This window comes from Anas platyrhynchos, chromosome 1 (genome assembly GCF_047663525.1).
Source record: "Anas platyrhynchos isolate ZD024472 breed Pekin duck chromosome 1, IASCAAS_PekinDuck_T2T, whole genome shotgun sequence".
Lineage (NCBI taxonomy): Eukaryota > Metazoa > Chordata > Aves > Anseriformes > Anatidae > Anas > Anas platyrhynchos.
Window position 1 is genome coordinate 24,066,201 of NC_092587.1, and position 22,248 is coordinate 24,088,448.

General features: G+C 36.9%; 1 protein-coding gene across 6 annotated transcripts in view; it reads right to left on the bottom strand.

Annotated features, from left to right (window-relative positions):
• Positions 1 to 716: 716 nt before the first annotated feature.
• Positions 717 to 22,248, bottom strand: part of PTPRZ1 (protein tyrosine phosphatase receptor type Z1) — a 138,315-nt gene continuing 116,783 nt past the window's right edge. For 2 of the 6 annotated variants that reach the window (XM_038184355.2, XM_038184337.2), the window contains exons 15-31: positions 20,042 to 20,127; positions 17,632 to 17,652; positions 17,372 to 17,468; positions 15,581 to 15,663; positions 14,700 to 14,834; positions 13,277 to 13,411; positions 11,743 to 11,906; positions 10,927 to 11,010; positions 9,262 to 9,397; positions 8,092 to 8,238; positions 7,078 to 7,171; positions 6,812 to 6,885; positions 5,676 to 5,804; positions 4,424 to 4,570; positions 3,999 to 4,141; positions 3,199 to 3,334; positions 717 to 1,749 (exon numbers count right to left, since the gene is read on the bottom strand). In XM_038184355.2, the coding sequence (XP_038040283.1) occupies positions 1,609 to 1,749; positions 3,199 to 3,334; positions 3,999 to 4,141; positions 4,424 to 4,570; positions 5,676 to 5,804; positions 6,812 to 6,885; positions 7,078 to 7,171; positions 8,092 to 8,238; positions 9,262 to 9,397; positions 10,927 to 11,010; positions 11,743 to 11,906; positions 13,277 to 13,411; positions 14,700 to 14,834; positions 15,581 to 15,663; positions 17,372 to 17,468; positions 17,632 to 17,652; positions 20,042 to 20,127 (1,952 nt within the window). In that variant the 3' untranslated portion in view covers positions 717 to 1,608. The remainder of the gene's footprint in view (positions 1,750 to 3,198; positions 3,335 to 3,998; positions 4,142 to 4,423; positions 4,571 to 5,675; positions 5,805 to 6,811; positions 6,886 to 7,077; positions 7,172 to 8,091; positions 8,239 to 9,261; positions 9,398 to 10,926; positions 11,011 to 11,742; positions 11,907 to 13,276; positions 13,412 to 14,699; positions 14,835 to 15,580; positions 15,664 to 17,371; positions 17,469 to 17,631; positions 17,653 to 20,041; positions 20,128 to 22,248) is intronic. The other 4 variants (XM_038184362.2, XM_038184369.2, XM_038184344.2 and 1 more) reach the window with 3 other exon arrangements.

Consider the following 22,248-nt stretch of genomic DNA (forward strand, 5'->3'; position numbering starts at 1 on the left):
GGTGGGTATGGGTATCTGCAGGCACAAGACCTGAAGTTGAGCTACCTGCACAGATCCTGAGCAACTACTGGGCATTACAAGGGGAACTGCTGAACACTGCCAGTGAGAGACAAATGTTATGAGTTTTGCCATTAATTCAGGCTGGATTTCACAGGTGGTTAATTGGGAGTCATATATTTTATTTTTTTTTAAAAAGATCTATTTTGCTTCGGGCTCTTCTACCCTCATAAATGCCACAACCTTTTGTACAATCAGCATCTTCTCCGGCCAGTTCAGAAGGTTGCAGAAAACAGATGAGTGGCCAAACTGAAACATTTTGCTTTTGTTCTTGCAGAGGTAACTCATTTCATTGCTTGCTGGAGTTTGGCTTTTGCTTTGCAAAAGGAGGCAGCAAATTGCTCAGCACCTGAATGAAGGATCTGAACCAAAGCCAGGAAGGAGAAATCTTGTGAAGGAGCAATGAAGGTGATTAGGAAACCTGGGACAAGCTATTAATTAACCTGTGGGTGACCAGGGTGAGAGACCTGCAAGGAGAGGCTAAAAGAGTTGACTTGGAAACCATAAAAGTGTTCCAAAACTGGCTTCTGAGCTTGCAGATTCTGCAGCAGCTGCAGCAGCTGTTTCCAGGTCAGTCTTGAGTCATTCTTGGAAGCAAAATCTCTCCCATGTGACAATGCAGACTGTTTACTGTGTGTGGAAGACTGATAGGCACAGACTGGAATATTTATATTTATTTTTGCAATGCCATAGGTAAAAACAATTTAACAATGCCAAGTACAGGTGTTATTCTCATAAAAAGTTTTCCTTTCAAAACAAATGATTTCTATTCCCCACAAAAAGTTAAAATCACATGCAGCTATATGAGGTTAATTCCTTAAGATGCACAATTATATATCAGAAGACTTTGTTAAAATAAGAACATACTGGACTACATCATTTTAACAAGGCAATTACACAGAACTAGAAAACTGACTCTGTAGTAAAATATAAAAATCTACAATTATAAATATAAATTTGGTCCATGGAGTCACTATAGAAGTAGCAGTATTTACAGTAAGTATCAGATTACTATTCTAAATGTCTAATTGAAATCTTAAAATGTTGAATGTTATGGAGAACAGTATTTTATTTACATTCTACTATATTAAAAGTTATATTTCTAGCAAATGTAAATTGTTATAAATACAGCAAATAAATCAAATCCTAAAACCATAACATGTTTATTTGTAATTGAGAATCCCCTAACATCTATAAATATGATATTTTTAAGTTAAAAGTAAAGCCAGATAAATCAAAACTAATACTGAAAAAACATACCACAATTCAATTCTTAGAAACACTGTAAAAGTCAATCAAGTTAGTCCAGACATAACAATGTATTACAAGAAATCTTTCAAGAAAAGGCACACATTGTTAATGATAAAAGTTCCACAGTAAAGTCGTGTCACAGGAATGACTCTGTTGGAACGAAGGTTGGGAACTGATTATACATACAGTAGCTGGACAGATTTCCCCCCCACAAAGTATAAAACTGAAAATAATAATGGTAAACTCCAGGTGTGACCGATGTGGTGCAAGTGTGTGTGTGTGTTTAATTTGCTTTGTTAATTAAACTAAGGATTCTAAACTTTCAGCTGCGTTTCCGTCAGGTAAAGCTGAGCCATTACTGTCCATAGATGCTGAAGGGTTTTCTTCTTGCCTCGTGCTGACAAGGCTTAGAATAGCTTTGTACAGAAACTGGTACTGTTCCTGAAGGAGAAAAGAGGAAAAGTTCAGTATTTTGTCATAAATAATAGCACTAGAATACCTGGTAATGCTGTCACTCAGAAGTAATTAACACTAGATGTGTCAGTCTCTTAATGTACTGTGCTCCACAATTTATTGTGTTACTTAGCAGCTTTTTTTTTTCTTTTTATTTCTCTCTCTCTCTTTTTTTTTTTCCTTTTTTTTTTTTTTTTTTTTTCCTATCTTAATTCTATCCAGGCAGATTTATTTATTTATTTATTTTCCTTCTGGTACTTGTGGTTCCTGCTTCTGTTTTTGAAGACCTTGTGAAGTGTAGGAGGAGAGATTGCAATTTGTGGGAAGATTTGCTGAGCAGACCACTGCCTAGAGGGAAAGGGATCCCAGGCAGGTGCAGTGTGAAATGGGGAGTGCCAGAAACAGAAAAGCAGCTGGGTGCTCTGTGTAGGGCAGCATCTTGGGACAGCAGGCACCAGGTAACAGTGGATTCTGTGAAAGGGTACAGTTGTGTTGGGTACTAGGATGGATATATGAGGATAAAGAGCTCCTGTGATGGAAGGTGAACAGTAGGATAGACTAAATAGGTTGGGAGTATTAGGGTGGACAGAGCAGTGAGTAGGAAACGGTGGCAGGAGCATGGGAAATTTGAATTCTGAGATTAAGGGCCCAGGTCTTTGTGGGAGGCTTATAGGGCAAGGATAGTGAAGGACTTGATGGTGCCACTAGGTGAGAAGGGTCCCCATGTTCACTCTGCCGTCTGCCAGGCACCTCAGTCTGTGCTATCTGGACAAGGGAAGGGGCAGCTACACCTTACAGCCATCTGTCAGTCCTGTGTCATGTCCTGTTTATGCTGCCAGGAATGTTGTAGCCCTAACCCTAACACTGCACTCTAAAGTGTTCTCCTTACTATGTCCAGTGTAACTACAGTGTTTGGATTTGTAGCTGTATGAACAAGGGCAGGGTTCGTAGCTTTTTATTTCTGTAATGATTTTTCATCTGTCTGATGCTGACTTAGTAATTGTAGTTTGTTACAGTTTTCAAGGCTTTTCTTCAGTGACAATTGTGTCAAGTGACCCTTCAACAGATCACGAAAGATGAGAGCCCATCCTGGAATGGGAAAACAGGGTCACTACTTCAGGGTCTAGTTAGAGTAGAAATGTATTCCTTGATGGATTAAAGCCATTATTTACATGAAACAGTGCAGATTTTATTAGGACTGTGGCAGCTCTGCACATTTAGAATAAGCTCACTTGATAATCGCATAACAGTTTCATGGGAAATTCCAGATTTTGGAATAAACACCAGGTCCACTACAGCATCCCTAGAAGATGGTTTTGATTAACTCATGCAGAAACTAACACACTGATGGTGCAATAATGTTGCCCTAACATGTAAGCATGCTAATAATACCACACATATTAGAAAAAAAATGCACACATTTTGCTTATTACTTACAATGTCTGTGAAGACTCCAGGCCTCATCAAATTTATCATCTTTGCTACCTGGTAAACATCCACTGAATTCTCATTTTCCAGCTGGTGCATGAGTGTTGTTAGTGCACAGAAAGTGCCTGCTGTCACCCCTCCATGCCTTTGTAAAGTGAAAACAAAACAAAACAACAGTAATAACAAAACAAAAGAATGAAGCAAAAAACACAACACAAAGAAAATTCTCTAGAAACTGGGTCAAGTTTCAACATGGAGAAAATACAGAAGCCAGGATAAATTGATAAAATGAGTTTCTGTGATGTGATGTCTACATCTTCCTAAAACAGGACTGCACAGCAGCGCCTTAACACAATCTTCACAGCTGTTGGCTACAACTTCTGGAAAGTCTTTAACAGGCTGTCTCAGACATAGTTTCCTATAGTCCTCTACTAACCAAATCCCAGAGACCTCAGGGCCCTTTTACATTTCAGTATTTATGACCACTGTTAAACAGCTGGCAGAGGGTAGGATGCTTCATCTCAATAGTCTTACTTCCCTCAGTAACACGCAATGAAGCCCTGATAGATTTATTCTCCAGTGCCCAACTCGGCAATTATCTGGACTATAAAAATGAGAGAGCTGAATTGAGAACATTCAGAGTGGGATAAATACAAGATGTTTCTCTTGTTGATGCAACTGAAACAGAAGCGGCAGCACTGTTGTTAGGTGCAGACTTTGTGGCTTGTTTCAGTGGCTTTCACTGTAAATGAGATAATAAATGGCTCTACACAAAAGCATGAAAAACAACTGTAGGCTGCAATGCTTACTCATCATGTACAATCATGGGTCCATCGCGGTTGGAAGCTTCCTCTTTGATGATGCTGATCAGTTCAAAGGTTTTGCTAATAGGACTGTCAGGATTTGGCCATTTTGGACACTGAAAATGCCTCACTTCAAGTACATAGTCATCCTAAAAGAGTGAAAAAAGCATAAAGCTATTTGGTGAAAGATTGACTGAATTCTTACCCTTGCCTCTGCTACAGTCTGGCTCCAGTCTCCAGATACAGAACCACACCCCTGTGGAAGTTGGACTGTCTTATTCCCAGTGTCCCCACATTGCCTACAGAGATTACTCCCTGCTTGGGTGTTTCAAGGGTGTGGGATTTTACCACTCATTTACCATAGAAAATGTGACAAAAGCATAGGCATTACCTTTAACAAACCAAATCCTGAGAGTTTATGACAGCGTTACCTGTGTAGCTTCTAAAATAAAATCTTGGATTATGAGCTTTTCCTCATTAGACAGACACTTGTGTTCTTCAGCAATCATAGTGACTTTGAAACTCTCACAGTTTATAGGCTCATCTTTGTTTGGCCAATAGACAAATTCATCTTCAGCCTCCAGGAAAAAACAAAAGCCATAAAAATAAGTACTGTTCAGCTCTTAAAATAAAAATTAATTGAACATAAAAATGTGCCATGTATGCAATCAATGCAGATGCCTGGATTTAGATTGGTTACTCAAAATCTGAATGGGATGACAACTGTGATGGTTTTCAGACACCTTTGTAGTGACCCTTACCAGAACACGGTATGCCTTGGAGTTAGCCAGCCACAGAACAGCCAACATGTGCTGTGCTGCTCTGTGCCACACAGACAGACTGGATATGTGCTATCCTCTCCTGTAAAGCATTACTTCTAATAAAGACCATTTAACAGAGTCTGACTTTATACTTTACTTATACTTAATACTTTACAGAGTCTGAGAGCCTTTCTTACGGGGATTATAATGAACCAGCACCTCTTGGTGCAAAACATCCTCCCTTATTGCAAAGGCTAACTTAGAAATTCACCTGTTTTGTAGGACATGTAACATTCATAAAATATTTGATGAGAAAAAAAAACCACCAAAAACATATATTGCCTTGGTGTGACATGGTTTTCCAGTCATGCAAGACTCTCCAAAGAATATGAATGGCTTTCATCCAAACTCATTACCAAACACGATGCCCTTTCATGCTCAAAGTTAAACTAAGCTAAAAGCTCTCAGATATTCCTAAAATACATTTCTATTAACAGAAATCCATATTCATTTGTTATTAAATTACACATAAAAGATGAACACCTGAGTTTCTTTCACTGTTTAGAGTCAAATAGATGAACTAGAGAAATGATCTATTTCTCCCATACTTAATAATGGCTTAGGGAGCCATATTACACCTCAATTAAAAGTCCTGGAGCAAAGCTAAACTTGCATAAAGGTGGCTTCTGCTGTTTGTCTCTTTTTTATAAATTATGCAGGAATGATAAAATACCTTCTCATCTCAACTGTAATTTGCCAGGGTAGGGATCTGCAGTTTAAGCTAGATGATTTTGGGGGAGTTTTACACTCAGTATAGTATTATTACCTTTTAATTGATTTTTGGCAAAATCCTGCATATTATAGTATGGTAATACTACTACAATGCATACATAAAACCACAACAATCAGCCATTAATCTTACCATATTCTGGCTATCAGGAAGCATGACTATTATCTGGGCATTATGATCCCATATCATTCTCCAGAAATCCTTGATAGTGTGTAGTAAGGGATGCTGGGTAATAATGAATTCATTACTTTGATAATAACCCTGCAAAATAAAACCATCACAGTAGGAATTGATACCCATCTTTTAACATTTACAGGAGTCTTCTTCTGGACAGAAACAGAAACCTGAAAAGTTAATTCCAGAGTTTGTGTCTTTTTGGCTTCCTGCAAATATTAGAAGAATAAAAACTTTAATCACAGTATTTTCCAGGTGAAAAGCATAAAATCAATTACTCTGAAACAATTTGTAAAACTTTGAAAAATTTGAATAAGAAAATACAAAAGAAATCAGGAGGTACTTGAACAGCTATCTCAGAATGAAAATGCATTAGCTCAGACACACATGCTGATTGTTCTACATTAGCCTGACTTCTAAAGTTGTTGGACACCTGAAAACAAATGACAGAATGTTTGGAAGATCTGCAAAAATCCCAAGTAGTGTATTAAACTGCAAAGATGTCTCAGGCTATCTGCTTACCACAAAAGCCAGCTATGTTGAACTAATGCATAAACAACACTGTAGGGAGCTTGCCCTTCTCTTTACTGAATGTCCAGGAAGCATTTATTCCTCCCTCTCAGTTAATGAAGGGGAAAAGGGTTGAAGGAAATTCAGGGAACAGACAGCTAATGAAAAGCTGTTGAGTTATACTGCTTTGGGCTATGCCAACTGCAAAAGCTGGCATAACATGCCAGTAAGATGAGCAGGCAGGAAAGCAAAACACAGTACAGCCATTAAAAGCCAACTTATTAGTTAATACGTTAGAAAACCTCAAAAGAATCTTCCATATTCAGATTTACTATTTTTTAAAACTATGATGGGATTTCTGGTCCTACTGATAGTCAAAATGCACTGCATTTAACTGAATTTAAAATAGTAATAATGGTAATAGTACACCCTGGTGGAGGTAACTTTTTCAGTGAAAGACTCAATAATGGAAGAAAGGAGCTTTCAAAATCAGGATTGCACCACTAAAATGTGGACACCTGGCAGCTTCACAAACAGCTATACAATGGGACACTATTTTTCAGCAGTGCAGTTAGCTGACTTACCATAATATAGGAAGCATTTATGTAGTCTGTCCCTTCACCAGACAGTGATGAGATACCCACTCTAGATCTTTCCACTGTAAGAAAAAAAAAAAGCCCTGGACATCTTGAATTTATTCATATATTACTGTAATTATCCCATATATCTAACAGTATGATAACAACACTAAAACCCACCAGTCAGGATAAAGCGTTATCCAGATGTCTATTTTGTTTTCCTACGTGTAGTACATTTTGCCACCCAGAGAAGCCAATCTGAACAAGCTTACCAGGAATGATGGATGAAGTTCGGTTCTTTTCTCTGTTACACTGCTTGAGTGCAGTTGAATAATCACACTGCTGTGTGTTAGACTGGCTCAGCAACTGAAAAAATGAAGTTAAAAAAATCAGGTCCCTGTGCAAAAGTCATTATTTCATTAGCTGCATTAAACAGAGAGGTGCACATATGGCAGGTTAGCTGTATCTCTTAAGACATCTAGTTATCTGGCTAAACTAGTTGGCAAGTTATCAGAGACTTATCTCTTCACTATTTTCAATGGTTCAAATGTTTCTTGAGCCCTAAACATATCTTTGAAGGAAATTCCCCTCTAAGTTTTTCCTGCATCCAGCACCCCACTGCTTGTTGTCACCCCAGTGTCACTTCCAATCTGCTTGCACAGTTGTTCACACAACTTTAAATAGTTTGGCAAACAGTAAAAGTCTGTACAGAAAAATCTGCACTGTTACACAGACGGTGTAACTCCTGACGTGAGGCAGCCCCAGTCAGGAGCTTCCTGATATTTTCTCGAAACCTGTGAGAGGCATATAGGACTGATATGGGGGCCTCATTGTCTTGCTTGTTTCAACTAATACAATTCAAACAGAAAAAACATCAAAGTGTTCATTTATAGCCTGCTGAATTTATATATGTTTTATAGCCATGGCCTTAAACTGAGGGAAATATGTTATTTGACCAATATAGTTCATAATTTTCATCAGAAAGTCTTTCTAGATAGTTGTGTTTATCTTTTGAGATCTTCATGCAAAGGCATATAGTTAGATTTTCCAAAATCTTCTTACTTGCCTGTTTTTCATGCTCTTGCTTTTGAAAAAAAAAAAAAAAAAATCTTATTTGAGAATACGTAAATAGTTGTTGGGTCCCAATTAGCTGCATACATTTGTCAACATGCTCTATTAAATTACAGATAGGGCAAGGTAAAGAAAGTTGTGTTGGGATACCTATGTTCAGGTCATTCGAGCTTACAACCCTAAAACTTTTCATGCTGCTATCTCAGGGAGCTCACCTTGAATTGTTTCTCCAGTCTGGTCTTTCCTGTTGGTCCGGGTATCAAGAGAGCATTAACGTAGGCATGAATGTGAGTCTCAAGGACTTCTGTCTCTTTACTAAGTATCGCTTCAACCAATGCATCATGAATGAAGATGTATTGCTCCTAGGAAAATAAAACCAAGAATCTAAACTATAATTATATTCAGATTCCCCTGGACATCTCTGGCTAAGCTGTCACTTCTGACATGGGCAGCATTTCTTCACAGCTTGCTACTGCAGAGGAGTTTTCTCAAAAGCGGTCCGCTACAGTGAGAGCTGTTCCTCTCCAGTGACAGTACGCATTTACCAGTGCAATTGAACTACACATGCAATGTATATATGATATAATATCAAATCCCCACCACCTGTGGTATGTTACATTCATATATACATTCATGTTTAACTCAATACCGTTAAAAATGCAAGCATAGGCTGAAGTCAAATTTTCAAGTCAGCTTGTTATGTGGCTCTCCCTGCATTTCTTTCCTGCAATAAAGTGATCACTCTCAGTTCCTACTGCTATCTTCTATTTTCTCTCTCACTTCCTTTGGAACAAGTGCCCATGCTGCTGTTGATTACCTTGCCTTCTATTGAAAGGCACCGGGGAAGCTAAACACCTGTTCTTGGAATCTGAAATAGACTTTCAAATGCCCTGCTGTTGCCCTTATTGTTTTCTTCTGGTCTTTCGTTATTCTGTATATAACCTTCAGTTTAAATCAGCTATAGATAATCTTCTGTTGAAACAGCTTCTTTCCAACTTATTATTGCCTGATATCAATTGTTTGATCACATTCAGTGAAGATCTGAACACCTGAAAATGGTGTTTCCTTAAAAAAATCCATGACAAAAATGCATGCCCTGCCAAGGAAGTGCTACTGTGGGAAGCATGATAAAGGTTTTCTCTCTTCTGAGACCTCCATAATAAACAGACAAAAGCTTACAGGTAGGTCATTTTTTTTTTAGTGCATTACTCTACAGGAGCCTACAGGATGCCACTAGAAATATAAGGGAAGGAAAAGGTAAAGTCTAGTCTGGTGACTGGCTGCCTGTTTTTTCTGATGTTGCCAACATGAAGACTGTATCACCTCTCCTCCTGCAAACAAAAAGGTGAAAAGTAAGTCTCTCGTTAGGTATATATTTGTCTTACCTCAGTCTGCACCAAATAGTTCCTTTGGGTACGTATGTGTTTTAAGAATCCAAATATGTTGACTGTCCCCTCGTGCTGAATTTGCTGCAGCATGCTGTCTAACACTATGTATGTGCCTGTCCTTCCAACTCCAGCACTATAAAACAAAAAAATATCCTTGAGCCTGAAGTAAAATAGTCATGAAAAAGATTGTTCTTCTGTATATGTATATTTCAACAAATTGGTGCATAGGGAAGGCTTTGCTTTACACATTTTGTTATTGTATGATCACATCACTTTGCTGAAACTTCAAGACTCCTAATAAAGAAAAATCTTTCCAACTTTTTTTTTTGTGTGTGTGTGCGTGTGTGTATGCAAGAATAGCTCTAATGATCATTTTCTTAAACGATTTTTAAAATATCAATTGAAATAGAACTAAGTGCAGATCTGCAGTCGTCACGTTTTTGACACTCCTTAGGATACTTTGTCAAGTATACTTAGAATGTACGGTGTATGTCAGTACTGGGGCACAGTCAATGATGTGCCCAAATTCCTCTATGTTGAAATACACAGCACTTCAAAGGAAAAGTTGCATTATACCACCCATTACAGATACTGCCTGCAGAGCTTTCAAAGATACCAGACTGAGGAAAACCCCAGGAAGTGGCAGAGCTGCTGAAGGTATGTCTGTAAAAGGAAAAGCTTAGTACTCTTCAGACATGGCTAAGAGCGCAAGCAATGATTGAGACCCTTCTGAAAGAGGGGAGATGCAGAAGAAAGGGTTAAGCAACTCCTGTTATGAACTCTGACTCATTTGGCATAACAATGGCTGTACTGTAAAATAAAAAAAAAAAAATTTCTTCCATAAAACATCTGGATCAGGAGTACAAAGTTGAGAGGTCCTCTCTTGGTTGTCTGAAGCTGTTATGTGTATTGGTACATGTATCGGGGCAGCAACACTGCGCTGAGTCTGCACAGACCATTGCAGACAGATCAAGACCCAGCCCACACATGCTAATTCATGCACCCTATTTCTTCCTCAGAAGTGACACAAAGCATGGGTAGCATGAGCTTTGGTTGCTGTAATATGTTGTCTAAATAAACATGGTATAAAAATGAAAGGTCCAGGTTATCAACATACCAGGAGACACAGAAAAAAAGTACAGATTACCAGACAGCATCAGTACTTGTTTTGAAAGACAAAACATGTAAAGTACCAAAACACAAAAATAGCTAAATAAGGTTTCATGAAGTTCCTCAGATCTGTACTCCACCTGTAAAGATAAGCAAAAGTTAATTTTCTAAAATGTCTCCCTTGAGTTTAGAGTGCATGGTGACAGGTGAACTAAAACTGCTGCAGACAGAGGCGAAATATTCTTGTGACCCAATGGAGAGGTCTGACTGAAGCCACACAACTTACCACAGTTTACTTTTTAAAAACTCAATATAATTGGTTTATAATGTACTGCTGATCTCTCAGCCCAGTGGCATAGATCTCAGACTTGGTGTTTTGGGGAAACTCTTATTTTGAACTCCTCAAGAAGAGACAGATGCAGATAGCAGAAGAACAACCAAAATGTAGAATTTTCATTTTCCAAGCTAAAAACAGATTTCAGTCATATTAGATCATCCCAGAAATTAAAAAAAAATAAATCTTCATTTGCAGTATTTGTGAGGCGACTTTACCTGTTGGCTTCCTCAGAGTCAGCTCCAGAAGGACAGAATTCATGAGGAGGTTCTCTTTCCAAATGTTCCATCAAAGGTGAGGTACTACAGTGGAAAACCAGAACCTGCTTATATATTTTACAATAACCTGGTCCTCCACGGGCATTGTGAAGTCATTCCAGGCCCTACAAAGCCCTTTTTAACCAATTTTCCCTGGGCTGCCCAGTTTCAGTGAGCACTGACAGTACACCTGCCTGCACACATGCAGACCTCACACCGCTCCCCAGTGCTCCTCCATTGCAAAGGGCTGCTAGAGCGCAGAGTAATGTTAAAAACAGCAGAGGTGTAGTTCAGCCAGGAACAGAGTGAGTCTTCTTTTGTGCACAGAGCTTCTCTTAGGGTTACAGAGTATCCCTACACCAAAGAAAGCACCAGCCAAAACCATCCTATTGATATATTTGCAGAAAGGAAACAATTACATCTATGCACATATCTGATAAGCTTATAGCAATCAAAACAGCAGTAGAGAAGTGTGCAAAAAAGTAAAAAGGAAAGCATTTTTGCAAAAAAAAAAAAAAAAAAAAAAAAAAAAAAAGAGAACACAGTGCAGAGCAGCAGCATCTTGTTTATAGCCATTATGGAGGCTTATAGAAATTGCATAGAGAGTTGATTAGTTGGCCTTACCAAGGACAGAAATACCAGCTAAGAAATTATTCTTCTTCCAACAGGAATTGTTAAACATGAGAGTGAAGTTTTGCTTAACCCACCACTGATTTTTTATTTTTTTTTTTCTGCAAAACAAAAGTGGAGTGAACCTTATGGTGGTAAAAAGCACACCTGCAATGAACCACAACAGGCCCAACAGCATGGCGCTTGGCATGCGATGCCTTCCGCACGAAGGTGAGCACGGGCAGCGTGTACTCGGGAACACCCATATCAGGCCACTGGGTATAATGGTACTGAGTTACTGCACGTCCACTAGACCTCCCTTTCTGGGAGCCCTGCAACAGAAAAATAATTCCATATAGAAGCAGCCCACATTTAAAAGGCAACTCTTCACAGTTTTACTTATGTACCTGATGCTTCAAGAATTAATACTCTCCCTATATAATTAACGAGTGTACCAGAGCACTATCTAGCCCTGCATATTCCAGCATTCAAATAGGAAGGACCAGTGTTTCTGTCCCATCAAACTGTCCACTGAATGGAAAAATGACCTGGCATTCACTGTCCCTTAGAAAGACAAAGTGAAAGGCTGAGAGCATTGGAGGTATAATAATTTACAGCTGTTCTCAAAATTCAACAAATATCTCTGCCACTCTGCTCCTCTGCTGGCTCGACAGAAAGGGTAGGATTCATGTCACCCAGCTCTAGTAATGTACAAGAGAAGTAGCCTCTTCTAGGCTTCTTTTCTAAGCCCCTTACCTCAGTGGCAACTGAGAGACAGACATACTTTCAGAGAGCTGGTCACCTTATTCAAAGAGAGGTTCTTAAAATAGATGAGATAAACTTGATAGTAGGTGCTGTACTTTATTCATTAATAGTACAGGGAAGCTGAGAGACTAGATATCTAAGATTTAGGTGGCTGAAATAAAACAGTCTTTAAGAATCCCCCTCAAAGTAGCCAGCCTCTTTTGTAGCCACTCACTTTTCCCCAAATTATGCTTTCAGAATGCCATTGCAGAACATGCTGGTACTGATTTCCTTAAGAAAAGGTTTGGATTCACCTGTTTTGTAGAGGAGTAAAAATTCCTTCCTTAAAAAGGAAAATTGGTAGCTGAGGTGGAGGATTTAATTCTTCCCACATATTCTACTAGCTGGTCTCATTCTGAAAATCTGTCCTCCTTCTCACCAGTCAGGGAAGGTCCACATCAGCCCTCCCATGTAATCACATCCTCTTCCCCGATGGTTCTACACCACACCAGTGGTGAGATACTGTAGGCCAGTATCTCACAGAATCATAGAATGGTTATGGTTGGAAGTCTGTCGAGATCACTCTGGATGGCTGCACAGCCATCTGTTGAGTCAGGCACTCCCCCCAGTTTTATGTAATCTGTGTCTTTACTGAAGGTGCACTTTATCCCATCATCCAGACTGTTAATGAAAATGTTAAACAGGACTGCACCCAGTACTGACCCCTGGGGTACTCTACTTGTTACTGGCCTCCAACTATGCTTTGCACCACCACCTCCTCAGCTCCTCACCTCTCAGATCTCCTCAACTCTGAAGCATTTTGATGAGCATCTTGTCTGGTTGAAACCTATAGCATTCAGCATTACAATAGAAAACTGCCAACAACTACCTTAAAAATACTCCAAGAAAATGTTACCACTTCTTTTTGCCCAATCTGTGTTTTCAGGATATCACAAACCTTTTTGATCTTGGTGTTTCTAAGAGTAAAATTCCTCACAGTGTAGTAGGCAAGTACATGAACACTCTTCTGAGTAACCAAGAAGTTCCCATATTCTTCACTACCTTCGGCAGGCCAGTACTGGTCACATTTTCTCTGTTAGAAAGCAAAGGAGAAAGAGAGAAAGAAAGAAAGGAAAAATGTCAAATTATCAAGGTGTAACATTTGATTTTATGAGCACAGTCAAGCACAAAACATGCAGATACTCTTGATATGGCTTGTTTATAATAGACATGATGCTCACAACAGAATAAATAATGTATATTTTGTTTGTTCTATAAAGAGATGACTGTGCAAAGATGTACTTTATTTGAAATACCCCAAAATAAAAACCAGAGAGGCTTAAATCATACTATGAGAGCTTAAAGTTCTCTAATAATGTGGAATCTGCCATTCTGTAGGCATTCTAAAATCTAAAGACAGTAGCAGATAATCTACACAAGTTACAGGAATACATTCAAGTCAGTAGAGTCATATGTGGCTTTTGGCTGGTTCATAGCATGGATGTAGTATATTCACCTGACAGATAGAGTATATTCACCTGATCAGTGAAGATAACAGTGAGTTTGTCTGCAGCCAGAACAATACAGAGCTGTGATGTCCAGCCCTTTTGTTGGGCTGTCATACAACATTTTCCAGGAGTATTAGAAGATACATGTTTGTACCGTGCTGTTTACAAAGTGGTGATACACCTAGTGTGGCCCTCGTCTACATCTGCTGTTTGTATCATTTAATAATGCTTGTTCATATGACAAAGTTTGCATGCATTTTAGGCATTGCTGCCAGTATGTGGCAGGGGTGATGCAATGTCTCCTCATTTCACCCGGGTGTACCTGCATGGTCTCATCATATAACCAGGGGAACAGATATCCTCTGGTAGGAGTTGATCTTATGTTGTCTCACTGGACAAATGAATATCTGGTCCTGTGATAAGACAGAAACTGTGGGTCCCATGGGACAGTGACAAGAAGTAGCCACTCAGTGTTCAGAAAAATTCACCTGAACTATAGCCTTCTCCTTTCCAGGGACACCCCTGGGAAAGAGAATGACAGTTAACAGAGTATGTTCCAAGGCCAACATTCATTCCACTCCTGAATACAAACAAGAAGTCTTTTTCAGTAGAAGACAATTTTCTGTAGTTATAGTATTATTCTATTTTCATGACATCAGTTGTTGGCAATTGAATTTAAATGTTTTCTTTATTTTCGTAATACAAATCCTTATCTTTATACTTCTATAGCCAAGCCTAATACAAACATCTACTACAAACTATTACTTTTTGCTCAGAAAAAAATCTAAAACGTTTTTGAAAGAGAGAAAGGAGCCTGTTACAGGTAGATCTATCAACATCAGAGAGAGAAATAGGAAACAAAAGTACTCATACCCTTCCTTTCTCAACAAGATTAGTTATCATCACAATAACTTCTACGTTATGTTCCCATATCATTCTCCAGAAATCTTCTGCTGTTGATTTTAGTGGCCCTTGAGCTGCAATGTAGGCTTTTGGCTTGTTGTAGCCCTAAATTGAAATATAACAAATGACACTTATCAAATCAGAGACCACAAGAAAAAGGAGGTTGGGAGGAGTATATGACATTTTACGTATCTATTTTTAAAGAATCTCAAAAACATTTAAGTACTTCTGAATTTATAACTATCCAAATCACAGAAAGCCTGTGGTACCAGATGACATGAATGGAACTGTTATGTCAATGTTTATCATTCCAACAAATGGGATATATATTCAAATGCCCATGTTCTGGCAGAATGTTGACATGATAGTGATTATGAGACATCTGTTATGATAGTGGTTTAAGAAATGAATCAAGATCATTCGCATGTAAATTACTGGGTAACGAAAACTGAATAAATGGTACCTCGGCAAGCCTCACAGCCAACTGGCATCTTCCTCTCATGAGATTATCTCAGACAGAAGAATTAGCCACTTACCAAAAATGTATAAAAGAATAAACATTCAGATGTGAAATGCTTCTGAAATGACTCAGATGTGACAGAACATTTTTTTTTTAGTTTCATAAAGCTCTTCACTAAGCTGCAGCTGCTACAATATCAAGATGGATCTGAGAAATGATTGGGGTTTTACCTGCATTTTAAGTTTCTATGTTTAACATTAAAGGCTTTTTTTTAAAGTGATATTATGATTTTATTTTTTAATTGTCTATTCACCTCCACACATCACTATTTACAGAAAAGGCTGACAGATGAATGGGCTGGCAGACAGAAAAAGTAGAAAAAGGCACTTACATCAACATAGTTGGCATTAATATAATCAGTCAGTTTTCCATCCTTTTCTGAAAGCTGTGCTAGTTTAACCCTAGTATGATCATCTGTAGTAAGACAAGGGAGAAAATAAGCATAGTTTCCTCCAAGAATCATAATCTTTCTATAAGAATTCTTTAGATTTCTATAAGAAATTGAAAAACTGATTCTTTCAATGCATACAAGTAATACAGGGATGATCACATGTCCAAACACCCTGTGCTTAGATATGAATCAGATACAAAATTCTAGTTCACAGAGAAATAAATGAATGAATCCAAGGATTCAGATATTCAGAAATCTATTTCAGAAGTAAATTACAATATCATTTAAAAGCAAGCATGAGGTATGATCAACTTTCCCTAGAAAAAGCTATGGTCTTTTTGAAGTCCTTGGAAGCTGAACATTGTGCAACTGATTAAAACCTGAGGCTCTTGTAAAAAACAGTCCTATTAAAAATGAATGAAAAGGATGACAGCGTAAAGTGGCCTTGTCATAACTTTTCAGTATAATATAGTGGGGAAAAAAAATCAGGTATCCAGTAATGTCTAACGTATCCACTGTACAGGGATACTGAGGGGCATGTCTACACAGCATCCTGGCTGCCCTGAGATGTCCCAAACAATTCAGGCACTGATGTTTAGGTGCATTCATTCCAAATTAAAGACAGCAGAGTCTGGAGCCTAGAGAGTAATGGGAGCTTGGAGCTTCATCTGAAGAGCCTCAGCTCTGGTAATCCAGACAGCAAGTGGCTATCTGAGGGTGAGCTGAAGCTTTCTTTAGCCTTCATTGGCTATCATATCATATTGGCTATCATATGGACTTGATTCAGTTCCACATGACAATCCTAGTTACTTGAGATGAGTTACTTGTTACTAAGCTGCTTGAACACTGCCCTGTGATAACAAAGTCCCTGGTGCTGGGTTGGCACTCTTTGTATGATCAGATATCAACACACATAGTGGCAGAGGAAAACCTGTGACTTTCCTCTAGAGGTATCTTCAGCCAGGTGGAATGGGATTTCTTGTAACTGTCGTAGAGTCCACATTGCCTTTTGTCAAATGGATTGATTCTGTCTCTTTTTCTATAAACCTCTAGCACCACTGAATGTTGAATATATATTTAATTTAGAGCTTTTTATCAGAACAAAGATGAAATATTATAGAGAATTAATAAAAATATATTAAGCCACCAAAATGAGCCTAAAGACAATGGTTTCAAAGAGAGATTAACCAAACTGAATAGATGCATTTCAGAGAAGAAAAGTCTGTCATAGTGAAGCTAAGCAAGGGGAAGATATGTCTTGGCTAATGAAACTGTGACATTACTTTGTGGCTGGGCACAAAACAACATACAACCAGTACATTTATATTTATATATGTCAGCAAATACATCCATGGATTGTGAAGCTCCAAGAGAGGATATATCATCATTATTCCAGATCAAAGGTGTATTAATTTTGACAATCAAAACATAACTCCTTTGGCTTTGAAATTATATTACAGTGAAATCTCCCAACTCCCTTTGGGTCATAACAGAAGAAATAAATATGCCTTGCTAACAAGTGCTGAGCACAGCAGCAGGATGCCAGAGGACTAACTTGAAGAGAAGTGAAATATCAGAGTATTCCTCTCCAGGCATTTTGCTGAACAGTATCCAGAGTTTTCAGTATAGAGGGCTTGTTTGTTTGTTTTGTCTTCCTCTAGTAATTGATGTAAGTCTATACTTGTCTATAATTTTTTCTTAAACAAAACATCAAGTGATGCATTTACTTACAAGCAACAATGTTTATATATCGATTCTTATTCTTGTTGTCAGGGTGATTAGAGCTGTCTGATGTAATACCTAGATCTACAGTACAGCTCTGGATTTCCTGAAAAAAATGTGCATCATACTTTAATAAGTATCAAGGTATATAAAATTTCTTAAAATACAGTAAGTCAGCAAGAAAAGAACCACAACCTTATACCCAGTTATCTATGATATTTTACAACTACTTCATTGCTAGAAAAAAATGCAGTGAAATAATTCCTTACCTGATAAAACTCTTTCAGTGTCTAATGAGGGAATGGATGCAAAAAAAAGTAAAAAAAATCAAATTCCACAGCACAGAACAAATGGTAAAAGAGTTTATATAAATTACAGTTACTATATGGAAGACAATTATGGTCATGCAATATATATCTCCATGCTAACAACAAAGCTGAATATTTTGATGTAATTCTTACAAGACACAAGAAGCAATTTTCCTGTTAAAATATTGACATCTGTTTTCCTATCTTTAGATTTAACATTAGACCTTATGCCTGTGAAAGCTACATACATGAGCAACATCTTTGACGTATTTAACTGTTAATAGGATTTCTTAATGGTCCTTGTAACTGCATTAGTTTCTCTGCTAAACCCTTTTGCTCTCTTTGCATTCAGTTGTGAAGCCTCTACTGGAACATGGCAGCATGCCACTCAGAAAACTTCATGGGATGGCAGTACAACCCTCTGTCTAACAGCTGTTTCTCAATGAATCCAATCTTTTTATGAAGATTGCCTGCAGGAGACAGGCTTGAGAAGACAGGTACAAAGTTTATACATTATTATTTTTTATTATTTTTTGATTATGTTAACTGACAGGGAACTCAAGCATTTATAAGGCCAACATTAGAAATGAGCTGTCATGACTAAAAGTACTACAATATTACCCAACACTTTCTAGCATTTATTTCAATATTAATCATCTTTACCTTCAGCTATTTAAATATATATTTTTATAATATAATATAATATAATATAATATAATATAATATAATATAATATAATAATACATTATAATAATATAATATAATATATAATTGTACTATAATATAATTATATTATAATAAATTTTATATATATATATATATATATATATATATATATATATATATATATATAATATATAAATATATAAAGAGTGGTTACCAGTCTGAAAATTATATTTTAAATATGAGTTATTTTATAGTAACATACCCAAAAAACTCAACCACCCCTGTGCACTCATCTCCAAATATACGCTGACTGCAATGTTTAGATTTAAATTCTTCTGTATTTCCTATATTCTTTATCAGTAAAGAAAAGGTCAAGAGACTAATTCTGGGGTAGCTAGTAATCTAAAAAGGATCTCCAAGAAATGATGATACTGAATTTTTTGTTCTAATTAAAACAAAAATGAAAAAAATTAGATGGCGTATGCTCAATGAGGAACTTGGTATTTGGTATGACCCATATGGTATTTGGATCACTGTAGTAATTTAGGAAAAGAAGATCATGAACAACGTGATTTCTTCATTGGTTTTCTCACTAAAGGGCATTGTTACCATTGCATTTACACACAGTCTTTCAATATTTGCTTTTATTAACAGCTGGTCTATGTGGAACCCATTTCAGTCAGTGCGTATGCACATGCTTAATATAACATATAAACATGCACTGGACATTCAGAAGTATTTACAAATTCAGTCCAAAAATTGGATGAATATTCTGAATGTCTAATGAATTAGAGAAGAAAAACTTATGAATAGAGTTAGGTGAACCACATCAAATTTTTGGTCTATTGGGTAACAACACATCAGATGGGGAAACAGAAGCAATACCCAAAGATGCAAAACTATGAATTTCTTTACTTTCATTATCGTTTTTGCAGTAGGAATATTAAAACAGTTTTAAAAAATGCTTCTGTCACAACTCTTTGATTTATTAGAGAACACTTTTCAAGAGCTTTAATAGCACAGCTTTAATTACAGTTTATAATGTTTCTTTGATAAGTGACTTAAATTAGAACTTATGTATCTTTAATTGCTTGTAATGCATATGAATGTGAAAAACAATGAAGTTTTGCATGAATTAATTACATATGGTGATAGTAACATTATACGATGACAATATGTTTCAAAGTTTTGAAATACATTACACGAATCATATATTGTATGAGAGTAATTGTAAAGTTTTCACTACCACATATGGAGACTCTATATTAGCTCCCCTGTTAATCAGGAGTCTCGTCACATGTATTCATAATTACTTCCATATTTTTTTCTTTGTAAATGGATCAAGTAAATGTATGTATCTTCTGCAAAATTAAGTTGGCATTAGTGTTGGAAAAGTTTTAAATCTACATCTATATCCGTTAAACCATACAGAATGCATTATTTTTGCACAGATTATTCATAGAACTATTTAGCGTTATATCACAGCAATGAACATCCCTGTCTGCATCCCAGTCCTGCTAGCTTTTGTAAATCTCCCTAGCCTCTAGGTGTGAACAGTCATTCCTGGGCTTACAAAACTCATATTTAAATGCACTTATGAAATTTGTCCCCAAGTCAGAAAAAAAGCCCATTTTTTTTTTTCCCCAGGCACTTAAAATTAACATTATCTGTATGTGCTAAGAAAGATGACGTCATAGAGCCATACCTCAAATTCTTCAGAAAAACCATTACTTGCATGTAAATCTGCAACATGTTTTGGAAAATGCTTTATTGGAATTGCTCCAACATCATCTTAGGGGTGGGAAAAGACAAAAAATATATTTATGAAGAATAAAAAGCCAGAGTAACATATAAAGAAGTTCATATGTAGGCAATCCACACAACATCCTGAAATAAAATTTTTGGCATGAACTTTGGATATACAGCTTCCCATAAAAATAAAAACACTGTTAACATTTCTAAAACCATTCTCAAACACTTAGGCATTCTCAAACACTTATGGCTGTTCTGAGGGAAGATAGGGAAAATGCTCAGCTAGGTCTTGCTCTGGCCTTAAGCTCCCAAAATAAAGGTGCTGATTCTGCAAATGCTGAGCTTGCCTGAAGAGCTCTTGGTTGACTGAACTTGACTGAAAAGTCACGGGGAACTGGAAGGTTTAACAGTTTGTTAAAAGACGTTCAAACGGAGAAGATAGGACCAGAATTCTGAATAATTCTGGTAAAGAATGATCAGGCAGAGAAGTCTGGATGCTTCGGTGTTTCTCTGGGATCAGTGTTGCACTGGGGCTCTGATACAGTACATGGACTAGCCACGTTGTCCCTAACCTACTAAATTAATGCAGCATTATGTGAGTAGTATAATTTTAACTGATGTGTTGCATATTTGCATTAGCATCCAAAGTAAACAACAACCAATTTAAATTTTTTACTGAATAAATGACTTTATCCAGCAAGAATTTTCCCCCATTCTACCCATGATTACCTATTGATATAATTTTATGTCTAATCCTGGAGTATTGACTGCAAATTCTTACGTCAGGCTTCATACTTCAAGTTATAAGCGGAAGATTTAAGATTTTCTGAATACCCACAAATGAAACATCTACATTTTCAACCAACAAATGTGACTCATGTAACTCATGGGTCCAAATACTGAGTCTGAATTTTTCATCAGTTTATATTCCAGTACATCTCCTTCCTACCTTATACAAATACAGAAAAACACTCATGTAGAACATTCATTAGGGATCATGTCAAAAACCTTTGGGACCTTTAATCTATTCTTTCTAGCAAATACGCTAGGTAAACAAAGTCATCTGTTCTGTTTATTACCTGTTAAAGGACAACATTATTTTAGCTAGTTTTGGCTCTGAAGAATACCAGTTTTGTTTGTTTATTTATTTATTGGAATGTCTTTCATGGATTAAAAATATGTTTATTTCACAATATATAAGTTCAGCACTGTTTCATATGAGAAAAAAATGTCAAAAACATTGATCAAAGACTTCATATTTACATCAACAGATGTTCAGCAGTTGGGCCACCTAATAATTTTAGCTTTCGGTTACCAATAATTTGTTGATTCGTATTGAGATCCATCTGGTCTTCTACTTACGTGAATGGATCTGCATACAAAAAGTGAATTTATCCAGTCAAGCCTAAGGGAAGCTGAACAAATGTGTTACACTATCTTCACACTTCAGAGATGAAACCTGGCATAAAGTGTTTATTCTAATCATATGCAAACACAAAACCAGAAGGGAAGGTGGATAACCCTAAGAGTGAGGACGGAAAAGGAGAAAGGGATCTCAGGCTTGGTGTTAATACTATTTTATTTCCTAGCCAGTTTTAATCTCCTAATTCAATAAATTCTGACTTCAGGAGAATATTTTGTTTCTGGATAGTAGGTATCCCTTGAAGCTAACTGAATATTGATATCAGTTCCTGATATTACTCTTTCACTCATTTGTGCTTAATAGATCTTTGGATTATACTGTGAAGTGCCAAGGCATTTTTTTTCTGAATAACTGCAGATCTCCAATTTTTGCCAATGAAACTCCACAAAAGGAAAACTTAATATAAAACAAGATCTGTGGAGTGTGCTTCTAGACATAGTTATAATAATTAAAAAAGTCTATAAATAAGCAGTTACAAAATGCTCTTCCTGGTCTATGTTCTTTGCCAATATTATATGACAGTTAGTCTCAATTGTAAAATGACACCACTGAAACACGTGTGATAGAAAACACAAAACCTGCTCAATTGACATCTCTTGTACACAAAATAAAGTAAAAGTATTTTTTTTTTCAGTGCTGGACTTGAGAATATTTTATAGAATATTTTATGTATCTGTTAGTCACTTAAAAAAACACTTTTCTCTTTAATATTTATCAGTATTTTAAAAGTAAAATGT